The sequence below is a fragment of the Dipodomys merriami genome, unplaced genomic scaffold, assembly GCF_024711535.1.
Source record: "Dipodomys merriami isolate MVZ:Mamm:240054 unplaced genomic scaffold, mDipMer1.0.p SCAF_4, whole genome shotgun sequence".
In the NCBI taxonomy this organism is placed as follows: Eukaryota; Metazoa; Chordata; class Mammalia; order Rodentia; family Heteromyidae; genus Dipodomys; species Dipodomys merriami.
Window position 1 is genome coordinate 60376347 of NW_027205603.1, and position 12511 is coordinate 60388857.

Sequence of the window (12511 nt, forward strand, 5' to 3'; positions counted from 1 at the left end):
CGGAGAGGGATAGGTTTAAAGGGAAGGGGGGGGGGGAAAGGACTGGTTTGCCCGCTTGTGCGGCCGGACCCGAGGCCTACCGAGATCCTGAGTCAAACCAAACTTGTTCTCCACCCGCCTTGGAGCCATTTCAGTCTCCCGAAACCTGGCCCAGGTGTCGAGGCGCGGCCGAGCTGGATTCGCGGCGGGTCCGGGGACGCGCGGGCGCGACGGGGGTGGGCTCCCGAGACTCTGGGGGAGGGGGCCCGGGGCCCCCGGAGCCGCGGGCGGCTAACGAGCTGTGATTCTGCGGCTGGACCCCTCATGGGGCGCAGGCGGGCGGGAGAGGGCGGCGGGGAAGGCATTTCCGAATTGACGGTGGGGAAAACTGACCCTTCTCTCCCTGCTGGAGGTGGGACAGTTGCACGAAGTACTAGTTAGACCGGATCAGTTGGAACTGACGGAGGATTGTAAAGAAGAAACTAAAATAGACGCCGAAAGCCTGTCCTCCGCGCCGCAGCTGGACCAAGCCCTCCGACAGGTGACAGCCCTGAGCCGCGCCACCTTCCCCCGGGTTCCGAGAGGGCCCGACCCCACCGCCCGCTCCACGCCCTCTCAGGGCGGCCCCCCCGCCCGGTCCCAGGGGTGGGAAGACTCCCCGCGGCGTTGGTGGGCGCCACCCTCGCGGGCCCCGAAGGACGTCCTTTGGGAGGGGTGTCTCCACCCCCCAAATCCCAAGATTTGTGATCCAAATTTTGTTCGTTGTGGAGTTGCGTCCTGAGTGGTTCCTGGGGAGGGGGGGTAGAAGGGCCGCGTGTCACCGGTCGTGTGTGTGCAGCGCGGAGTCCGCGTCCCCGCACCCCGACCCCGTGGCGCGCGGGTCGGCGGGTCCGCAGCTCGGGCGCCGGGCGCACGCCGGGGGCGCACTCGCCCCGCGTTCGGTGCTCCCACCACGAAAGCCCGCCCCGGTTTCCGTCTTCTGAACTCCTAAAAGAAAGGCTCGGTTCCGTCGTTCTTCCGTGGCCTCGATCCAATCCCAGGGCGGGTTTGCAGGTCGGAACTCGTAGGGCTGCTGGCCGGGTCACCGTGGAACTGCTGGAATCCCCTTATTGGGCTTGAAATGACCTCAGAAACGCTTCTCCCCGGGAGGTGGGGTGCTGATGAGTGCGGGAATCGCGGTAGGGCGGGGCGCTGCGTACCTGCGGCGCCGCACGCTCGCGGCCTCTGCCCCGCACACGAGTTCGGAATTCTGGAAGAAAATGATCATTTCTAGGGTCTATTCTAAGAAAAGTGACCGGCCGTTACGAAGGTCTTTACCCGCTTTTGTTTATTTAAAATTTATACCTTGAGCCTGGCACGTCCAAACATTAAAAAAAAAAAAGTCACATCAGGAAATGATGATGTAATGTGAAAGCAACCTGCTGGTGACAAAGACCTCCCGGCCGGTCTTGAGGGACGTACCCTAAAGATCAGGCGGTGGGCGCGGGCTGCGCTGGAAATGAGGGTAAAAGGCTTTATGCACTTACTCTGAGGGAACGCCGCGGACTCGCTGGAAAGCCGCCTTCCCAAAGCAAGCTGGCCAGTGTATGGGAGAGGATTCTTGGTCATCTTTTGCCAGCCCTGGTGTCCCACTTTAGCGTCCGCACCACGATGTTCCCAGGTTATTGCCAAGTGCGACATTGACGAATTTATAAATCCTGTATCTATTGCATCCTTGCCTGTGGACGTCTTTTTCTTACAGTTTAACCAGTCAGTAAGCAATGAACTGAATATTGGGGTAGGAACTTCCTTCTGTCTCTGTACTGATGGACAACTTCATGTCAGGCAAATCCTGCATCCCGAGGCTTCCAAGAAGGTGAGTGCTGGCTTCTGAAAAACAAAAACAAAAAACCCATAATTTTTGGAAATGACTGGAAGCTTAAAATAAAAGTATCCAAGTTATTCTATTTATGCTGGCCTCTGGAAAAATGATTGGGCTTTTGGCGTGCGAGTGCAGGCTTTTTAAAAAACGATTTATTCAAATTATTCTTATATTTTTACGAGTTCCTGCCTACGAGGGATAACCGTCTTATAGGTGCAGAATTTCAGTATGGGAAGACAAAGGGTGGATGTCATGTTTGTTCTATCCCCAAGAATGGGTGGTCTCACACATAGCCACACAGACACACACACAAATACATCCAAGTGAAAGTACTTAATTGTATGGAATTGTACACTTGAAAATTGTTGATTGAGGGTCTGGGGAAGGTGTTTAGTGGTACAGTAAATTAGTAATATGGGGAAATGTTTAATATTTAGTGTTTTATCACAATTAAAAATACATGACTATTTCACACAGTATTGCAGTACTTTTATAACTTTATAGATACCTTTTGGTGACATTACAGTCTTTTTTGTATGTGTAGGTATGAACTTTACTTTTCAAAGTAATTGTTTCCCTTTCCCAAAGCTAATGAAGGGTCTGAACTTCTCCCCAAGTGTGGAAGGAAAATATTTTAATATGTAATTATATTTCCATTTGTGAAAATGCTTTATTCTAAAAAAGGAGGAGCAAAAGTACTCAAGTAAATCTTTTAAATTAAATTTTCTAGTAACTTCATTAAAAAGACTGCCCAAGGAAATGGTGCTGTGGCTCAAGTGATAAAGCCCCGAGCTCAAGAGCTCGGGGACAGCGCCCAGGCCCAGAATTCAAGCCCCATGAACAGGAAAAAAAAAAAAATCCCCATTCAAGACTGTCTAAATCACATCTAAATATTAATTACAGTGCACTTCACTTTGACTTTAAGTAAATGTTCAAAACCTAAGTCCATCAATGTGCTTGTACTTATCTTTCACCTTTGCTAACTTTCCTGATTTGGAAGAGACTATGGAGTGATAAAATGCAGTCTTATCCTAGGCAGAATGTGAATTCTCTCACTGGGAAGAACATGTAAACACTGTAGAACAGTCTAGAGCGAGCTCCCCACTTTAGCCAATCATTGTTAACATGTCATTACTGCTAATGCAAATTAATTTGGACTGTAGCTTTTTTTTTTTGGTAGTAAAACAAAAAGGCAGTTGCTGAGCTTGAAAAGAGAAAATACATTTAAGTAACTGAGGAAAATTTGCAGTGAAAGCTGGAGTTTGACAATTGATAATGTAGACAAATAGAGCCAGGGCATAGTATCTTTCTCTTCAGTCCCTGAAGTAGGGAAACCTGGGGAGTTAGTTAAATGTATAATTGAAGTCTGAAAGAGAAGCCAGCTGTGCTGATTCATGCCTGTAATTCCAGATCTCTGGAGGGTGAGGTAGGATGATCCGAGTTTGAAATCAGCCTGGATTCTATAGTTCAGCTCAAAAACCAGAAAACAATAAAAAGAAAAAAACCAAGTCTAAAGGAGAAACTTAAGTATCTCTGCCTTTTACAAGGTCCTTAGTAATAATTTTATGGAAGGTTTAGACCAGTTACTGTATCTTTGATCCGGAAATAGAGATGAGATATAGGAGAGTTTATTTCTCAGAAGACATATGGAGAGGAATAAAATCTTAACCAAGCCCTGAGTTCAAGCCCAGGACTAGAGCACAAAAAAGTTGAGTTCTTCAGCTCAAGACAAGCATTCTACCACTTTATAGCCACAGTGCCACTTCTGGTTTTCCAGTGGCTGATTGGAGATAAGAGTCTCACTAACTTTCCTGATCTGGCTGGCTTTGAACCATGATCCTCAGATCTCAGCCTCCTGAGTAGCTAGATTTACAAGTCTAAGCCACTGGTGCCCATCCAAAAAAAGTTTTTCTAAAACATTTCTGGATATATTCTTCCAGATTTCTTTAGAAAACCTGCCTGCCCTCCCCTCCTTCCCTCCTTCCCTCTTTCTTTCCCTTTCTCCCTCGCTCCCTCCCTCCTTCCCTCCTTCCTTCCTTCCTTTTTGGCAGTACTGGGGTTTGAATTTAGAACGAGACGTGCATGCTGGACAGGGGTTGTACCATTTGGGTCACATCTCCAGATCTCTTTGTACTAGTTATTTTTGCTCCTGCTAGCCTTGATTCTGATCCTGCCTTTTGTTCATGCTTTTCATGGTAGGTAGGCTGACAAGCACAAGTCACCATGCGTAGGAAAAGCATTTTTACAGACCTCTATAGATTATGATTTAATGTACCTTAAACATTTTTATAAGTAGTAAATAAGATGCTCACTATTTTAAATAGATGCAGCTATGTAAATGGATTTCTTACCACTGTATGTAGGAGTTATTACTACAAACATTGCGCGCGCGCGGGGGTGTGTGTTTGTGTGTGTGTGTATGTGTATGTGTATGCATGCATGCATGCATATGTTTGGGTGTTTAGGGTGCTTAAGGTCTCTGACTTGATTCGTTCCTACTGCGGAGCTGATACTCTTAACACTTAGCTACATCACTTTCAGGTTTTTGCTGGCTAGAGATAAGAGTCTCATGGACTTTTCTGCTTGGATTGGGTTTGAACCATGAGCCTTAGATTTCAGCCTTCTGATAACTAGGAATACAAACGAGAACAACCATCACTGAGCTGCCTCTTTTTATATTTCTTTTTTAATTTTTGCCAGTCCTAGGGCTTGAACTCAGGGCCTGGACATTGTCCCTAAGTTTCTTTTGCTCAAGGCTAGCATTCTACCACTTGAACCATATCCCCACTTCTGGCTTTTTCTGAGTAGTTTATTGGCAATAAAAATCTCATAGACTTTCCTGCCCAGGCTAGCTTCAAACTGCAATCCTTGAATCTCAGCCTCCACAGTAGATAGGATTACAGGCTTGAGCAACTAGCACCCAACTATAGACTGTAGCTTTAAATATAGCACAAAAGGCCAACATCTCAGAATCCAAAGAAGGTGCTGGATAGATGAGATATTGCAGAGATATTTCATAATTTTTTTTTTTTTGGTTGGTCATGGGGCTTGAACTCTGGGCTTGGGTGCTGTCCCTCAGCTCTTCAGCTCAAGGCGAGTGCTCTACCACTTGAGCTACAGTGCCACTTCCGGTTTTCTGGTGGTTTATTGGAGATAGGAGTCTCACGGTCTCTCTTGCCCGGGCTGGCTTTGAACCTCAATCCTCAGATCTCAGCCTCCTGAGTAGCTAGGATTACAGGCGTGAGCCACCAGCGCCCAGCTATATTTCATAATTATTAAAGCCTTTATTTCCTTTATATTTGAACCAACAAGTGAGTAGAAATATATACAAAATATTTTGTAGTTATTAAAGAAATCTAAATTTTGTTTTTCAGAATTAGCTAGGTATAGTAGTACATGCTTATGATCTTAGAACTCAGAAGGCTAGGGCAGGAGGCCAGACTATGCTACTTAAGAAGATCCTATCTTTTTTGTTGTTGTTGTTGTTTTTTTTTTTTGGGTCCGGTTGTGGGGCCTGAACTCTGGGCCTGGCACTGTCCCTCAGCTCTTCAGCTCAAGGCTAGCGCTCTACCACCTGAGCCACAGCGCCACTTCCGGCTTTTTCTTTTGCTTATGTGGTGCTGAGGAATCGAACCCAGGGCCTCAGGCATGCAAGGCAAGTGCTCTACCACTGAGCCATCTTCCCAGCCCCAAGAAGATCCTATCTTTAAACAAAATATAAAATAATTATATAATAAAGCAAAACAACTTGCAATAAATTATTTATTAAAATAAATAATCTATATGTAACAATTATTTTTAAACAGTCTTTTTATTTTTTATTTGTTGCTGAGGCTCAAACCCATGCAAAGTTTTGCTTATGCAAGTATTTTATCACGGATGTACAGCTCCTGACCTGTGATCCATATTTTAAAGTCTCATTTTGAGTTCCAAGGCATAATCAAAATAGTGTGCAGGAAAACAAATGTGGTCTGTAGTTTGTGACCAAAATAATCTTTCAGTTAAGTGTTTACCATTTTAAACTAACAATACTAAAGTATATATTACTAGGACACAGTAGTTAGAACTCTACTAAATATTATAAGTTAACTTTTTGTCTAAACTTATCTGTGAGACAACTGACAGCTGAAAACACAGATGTTCTAAAGTAATTATAGGCTGAAAATGTAAGAACCCAAATGTGTTACAGCTTCAGAAATGTTTTGAATGGGAAGAATAATAGAGCACTAATGTTCCAGTCTATTTTGTTAAAACAAGATTTTTTTTTTTTTGGTAAGGCTTGTATTCAGGAACTAATATAATAATTAGACCCAATATTTAAGAAAAAGCTACTCCTACACAGAGTCTGTGTGTATATGGAACCTGGGGCTTGAACTCGGGGTGAATTGGACTCGGGGCTTTTGTTGTTGTTGCTCAGGGCTTGTGCTCCACCTCTTGAGCCACAGTTCTACTTCTGGCTTTTAGGTGGTTAATTGGAGATAAGAGTCTTAACAATTTTACTGCAAGAACTGGCTTTGGACCATGATCCTCAAATTTCAGCCTCCTGAGTAGCTAGGATTACAAGTGTGAGCCATTTATGGTTGGCTACAGTCTTTTTTTTTTTTTTTTTCTTGGCATGTATTAGTTGTACAAGGTAGAGTTCATTGTGACATTTCCATACATACATATAATGCACAGGATGAGTCATATATTTCTAAATGTTGTGGGGTTGGGTTATATCTCAGGTGGCAGTATGATAGACTTATATTTAATTGTTAGTACTTGAGTTCCAATTCACCTAGTTTACAATCTCTACCTTGTACTCCTCAGAATGTATTACTACCTGAATGCTTCTATTCCTTCTTTGATCTTCGAAAAGAATTCAAGAAATGTTGCCCTGGCTCACCTGATATTGAGAAACTGGACATTGCAGCAATGACAGAGTGTATCCTTTAAAAGATTACCCAAGAATCGGCTGAAATATAGATCCAGCAAAAAACAGTATTTAAGGAACTTTTAAATGCTTTCAACTTTGTCAGTGCATGGATGAAATTGCCCTGTCTTTTGAAGTGGTTATGACTAAGTGAATATGAACTTTGGATGATCTTAAAGGTAGATTTTTGTGAGGTGATTACATCTAAGATAAGATTCAATGTCAGACGGTGGAATTTTTTTGGTTTTTGAATTTTTTTGATGGTGATGGTGGTGAATTGCAGAAGAATGTGAAGACTATTTTTGATGCACACCTCTCCACTATTTACTCTTCATTCCTTTGGTCTTGAGTTCATTTTGGCTTCTTAAGAATTAGTAAAATTAGGGGCTGGGAAGGTGGCTCAGTGGTAGAGCGCTTGCCTTGCATGCCTGAGGCCCTGGGTTCAATTCCTCAGCACCACATAAGCAAAAAGAAAAAGCCGGAAGTGGTGCTGTGGTTCAAGTGGTAGAGTGCTAGCCTTGAGCTGAAGAGCTGAGGGACAGCGCCCAGGCCCATAGTTCAGGTCCCACGACCGGACCAAAAAAAAAGAATTAGTAAAATTATTTTTTTAAAGTAATGATTACTGCTTTTAGCCTCTTGAGTTTCTGTAATATATTCACAATTATAGTCACTCTAGCATGATATGTTTGGGGATGATAAAATGAGGTCCAGATTGTCTACCAAATTCATTAATTACTGAGATAGGATATTTGATGCATAATGTATTAGAAAAGTAAATTTTAAAATCTTAAATCTTATGGTCATGAATGATCTTCAAAATGCTAATAAGCAGTTATGTGCTAATATATCAGAATGGAAACTTGAATACAATGTAGATGACTCCTTGACATCTACTTTGAGAATATCACCAAGTCCATCTAAGTTACTTTCAGAACTTGTTGTAGATGCCACACCTGCCCAAAAGATTTTGTCATAGCCCAGGGTAGGGTGGCCTCAAACTAATGTTCCTGCCTTATCACACCAGAAAGGCTGAGATTATAGTCGTGCACTACCATGGTTAGTGTTAAACTTCCTCATTATTTTTAAAAGCCATAACCTTGGTTTTGTTCTATCTGATTAGAAACATCTGTGGTTTTTTTTTGTTGTTGTTTGTTTGTTTTTGTCTGGGGCTTGAACTCTGGGCCTAGGCACTGTGCCTCATCTCTTCAGCTCAAGGCAAACACTCTACCACTTGAGCCACAGCACCACTTCCGGTTTTCTGGTGGCTTATTGGAGATAAGAGTCTCACATGCTTTCCTGTCCGGGCTTGCTTTGAACCATGATCCTCAGATCTCAGCCTCCTGAGTAGCTAGGATTACAGGTGTTGCCTCCTTCCTCCAGCTGGAAACATCTGTTCTTATGATCTCACTTAAAATTATTACCCACTAAAGACCTTATTTCCATATATAGACCTTATCTCCCTATATAGTCACATTGGAGATAAGGCATTAAACACATTTTCAGGGACAGTTTCATTCTTAGCATATGTTGAAATATGTAATCTACTATTACAAAGCAAAACAAAATTCAGGGCTGGGTATGGCTTAGTGGAGAGCATATGCTTAGCATTCTTGAAACCCTAGTTTCCATCCCCAGCAAACGTACAGAAATGGTCAGTAGATACTAGAAGAAAAGTTTCAAATGTCTTAATTTAATTGCCTTTTATTTTTATCTTTTGTTCTTTTATAGTTCCCCCCCCTCCGCCCCCAGAGCTGAGGACAGAACCCACGGCCTTGCACTTGCCAGGCAAGTGCTCCTCCTCTAAGCTAACCCCAACCCTTGCCCTCTTAATTTAGAAAGACATCTTCAGTGAAAAAGACAGTATATTGAAAGTTACCTTGCTGGGTGCATACCTGTACTCCCAGTGCCTTGGAGAATGAGGCAGAATTGTTAATTTGAGACCAGCCTCTTAAGGAAAAAAAAAGGAAAAGAAAAAATGTTATATCCAACTATTCAGTTGTCTCACTCTCTTCCTCTCTCTCCACTCCCTCCTTCCCTCCCTCCCTCTCGCCTTCCCTCCCTCTCACCCTCTCTCCTCCACTTTCCCTCTCCCCCTTTCTTCTCTTTTCTCTTCCCCTCTGTCCCTCTCTCTCTCCTGGTGTTTGAACACAGGGCCATAAATACTAGACAGGCAGTCTACCTGTTTGGGCCATGCTATTAACCCCTCAGTTTCTCCTTAAAGTGAAGATTATGATATAAGTGAATATACAATAAGAATGTCCATTGCTACAATCTGATGGCTCTTTAGGCAAGTTGGTTTTCTTGATTTGTTGTTGGTTGTGGGGCTTGAACTCAGGGCTTGGTTGCTGTCCCAGAGCTCCTTTTGCTCAAGGCTAGTGCTCTACCACTATGAGCCACATCGCTACTTCTGGTTTTCTAGTGGGTAATTGGAGATAAGATACTCATGGACTTTCCTGAGAAACTGGGCTGGCTAGCCTCCGGCACTAGCACCTTACCTTGATATGTTACTTTGAAATGGTTACTGGAAGCTGGGAGTAGGTGGCATCAAGCCTGTAATCCTACCTACTCAGTAAGCTTAGATCTTAGGATCATGGTTCAAAACCAGACCAGCAGGAAAGTCCATGAGACTCTCATCTCCAATTGACCATCACAAAAAAATGGAGTTGTGGCTGCAAGAGGTAAAGGGCTAATTTTGAGCACAAAAGCTCAGGTATAGTACCCAGGCCCTGAGTTCAAATCCAGGACTGGAAGACACACAAAAAAGAAAAAAGAAAAGAAATGAAAAGATTGGTTACTTGGGTTTCTTTTTTACTGTGTGCTATGTTTTCCAAACTTTGTAGCACTTTTTATTATATGAACTTTTATTTATTTATTTATTTATTTATTTTTGAGCCCGGTCGTGCCTGAACTCTGAGCCTGGGCGCTGTCCCTCAGCTCTTCAGCTCAAGGCTAGCTCTCTACCACTTGAGCCACAGCACCACTTCCGGCTTTTTTCTTTTTGCTTATGAGGTGCTGAGGAATTGAACCCAGGGCCTCAGGCATGCAAGGCAAGCGCTCTACCACTGAGACAACTTCCCAGCCCCTGAACTTTTATTAAATGAATAGGTTGGTGTGCATGTTTTTTTGTTACTTCTTTTTTTGTTTATTTTGTGCTGGTATCAGGGACTTGAACTTGTGCTTGAACTCAGGGGCTCAGGCTCTTGCTTAGCTTTTTCTGTACATAGTTGGTGTTTTACTACTTAAGCCATACTTTCTGTTCCTGCTTTTACTGATTAGTGGGAGATAAAAGTCTCAAAATTGTATGTGTGTGTGGCTTTGAACTGCAACTCAAATCTCAGCATTCTGAATTGCTGGGATTATACCCAGCCTTGTCATTCTCTTAATCCTGGCTCTATCAGCAAACTCTAGCAGTTTATCTTCAAGTGCTATAGCAATGAAAACCAGACATATTTGACTACAGCAAAACCATTAAGTTGTGAATAACCTTAGTGGAACTGTTTCATGGGCATTGCCCCTGAAATTTGAAGCAGGAATCTCATGGACATTTAACAACCTATTCATTAAAAATGGACACCATTTTGTATTTCTTTACTTTTTATTAGCTTACTTTATTTATTATTATAATAATATAGAAGGGAATTTCATTGTTACATTTGGACAGATGTTTACTATATTATTGTCAATTTACCCTATCAGTCTCTCTTTCTCCTGTGATTGTGTATTTCTTCTTTTTTCTATTTTTTTGGTCGGTAATGGGGCCTGAACTTTGGGCCTGGGCACTGTCCCTCAGCTCTTCAGCTCAAGGCTAGCACTCTACCACTTGAGCCACAGTGTCACTTCCGGCTTTTTTTTCTGCTTATGTGGTACTGAGGAATCAAACCCAGGGCCTCATGCATGCAAGGCAAGTGCTCTACCACTGAGCCACCTTCCCAGCCCCCACTAAATCAATTTCTGAGGTCAATTAATCATAATAAGTTTGTGTTCATCTGTTTCCACAAAATCTGTAGTGAAGAGTTTTGTTCTTTCAGACTGTTAAACATTGTTCTTGCTTCTTTCTTCCTTTCTTCTTCCTTCCTTTCTTTCTGTCTCTCTTTCTCGCTCTCTCTTGCTTTTTTGCTTTCTTCTGTGTGTCCTGGGCCTTGAATTCAGGGCCAAGGCACTCTCCCTGATCTTTTTTGCTCAAGGGTAGTGTTATACTACTTGGGACAGAGTTCCACTTCTGGCTTTGCTTGGTAGTTGATGATAGTCTCACCCATTTTCCTGCCCAGGCTGGCTTTGAACCACCACAATCCTCAAATCTCAGCCTCCTGAGTAGCTAGGATTAGAAATGTGAGCCAGCAGCTCCTGGCTAGCACTTACTTTCTTTTTTTCTTTTTTCATTTTTCTTTTTTTTTTGGCAGGGGGGGAGTCCCGTCATGGGGCCTGAACTCTGGGCCTGGGCGCTGTCCCACGGCTCTTCAGCTCAAGGCTAGTGCTCTACCACTTGAGCCACAGCACCACTTCCAGCTTTTTTCTTTTTGCTTATGTGGTGCTGCGGAATTGAACCCAGGACCTCATGCATGCAAAGCAAGCGCTCTATCACTGAGCCACCTTCCCTTCCTCAGCACTTACTTTCTTAACACAAAAATAGTCATGAATTTGGGACATCAAGATAGTCATTACATATCTTTAATGGTTTTGCCAAGTAGATGGAAAGCCATCTCCTGTAGGATTATCTGTTCCACTGGTAAACTAATGAGGTTAAGGTTCCTGTCAACACTTCCAAAAGAACAAGTAAGAGAATACAGGTTGACATGTTTAAGTCTCCTTAGTGTGGAATAGTTATATTCTTGTTTATTGATGCTGACATTAGGGTTTGAATTCAAGGACTTGTGTTACCCTTTAGCTCTTTTGCTCATGACAGGTACTCTCCCACTTGAGCCATAACTCACTTCCCGCTTCGTGGTGGTTCATTGGAGATAAAAGACTATCAGACTTTTTTGCTCAGGCTGACTTCCAACCCCAGTCCTCAGACCTCAGACTCCTGAGTAAGCCACCACAGCCGAGCTTGGTTTTTAATTAATTTTTGTTGGTGGTAATCAAATCCCTTCTTCCCTTTCTCTTTTCCATACAATCCAACCTCCTAGTATCAGCATGGTACATAAGGATGACAAATTATCTTCCAATGTCTATAGTTTAGAGTCACTTCTAGTGTATGCTATTTGGGCCTTTTTTTGGTTGTTTTTAGTGGTACTGGTATTTGAACTCAGGACCTTGGTGCTTATTTGGCTTGCTTGTTTACTGGGGCTGTCCTACTTGATTATATCTGTAGACAGCTTTTTATTTCCCCCCTATTATTTGGAGATGGAGCCTAGTGGATGTTTCTGTCCCAGCTGAACTTGAATTGAGATCCTTGAGGTCTCAGCCTCCTGAGGTAGCTAGGATTACAGATGTGAATTACTAGCTCTTGGCTATTGTTTGGGTTTTGACAAATGTGTAATAATGTGTATCTACTATTGTGTCAGAACACATAGTAGTACCAACTTATAAAAAATAGTTTTTTGTGGGGCTGGGAAGGTGGCTCAGTGGTAGAGTGCTTGCTTTGCATGCATGAGACCCTGGGTTTGATTCCTTAGCACCACATAAGCAGAAAAAGCCAGAAGTGGCGCTGTGGCTCAAGTGGTAAAGCACTAGCCTTGAGTTGAAGAGCTGAGGGACAGCGCCCAAGCCCAGAGTTAAGGTCCCATGACTGACAAAAAAAATTAATTAATTAAAAAAGT

The 12511-nt window shown here is 43.0% G+C and overlaps 1 protein-coding gene across 3 annotated transcripts in view; it reads left to right on the top strand.

The window, feature by feature from the left end:
* Esrp1 (epithelial splicing regulatory protein 1) overlaps positions 1-12511 on the top strand; it is a 69139-nt gene that overhangs the window by 404 nt on the left and 56224 nt on the right. For all 3 annotated transcript variants that reach the window (XM_069991084.1, XM_069991082.1, XM_069991083.1), the window contains exons 2-4: positions 392-520; positions 1721-1834; positions 6650-6764. In XM_069991084.1, the coding sequence (XP_069847185.1) occupies positions 392-520; positions 1721-1834; positions 6650-6764 (358 nt within the window). The remainder of the gene's footprint in view (positions 1-391; positions 521-1720; positions 1835-6649; positions 6765-12511) is intronic.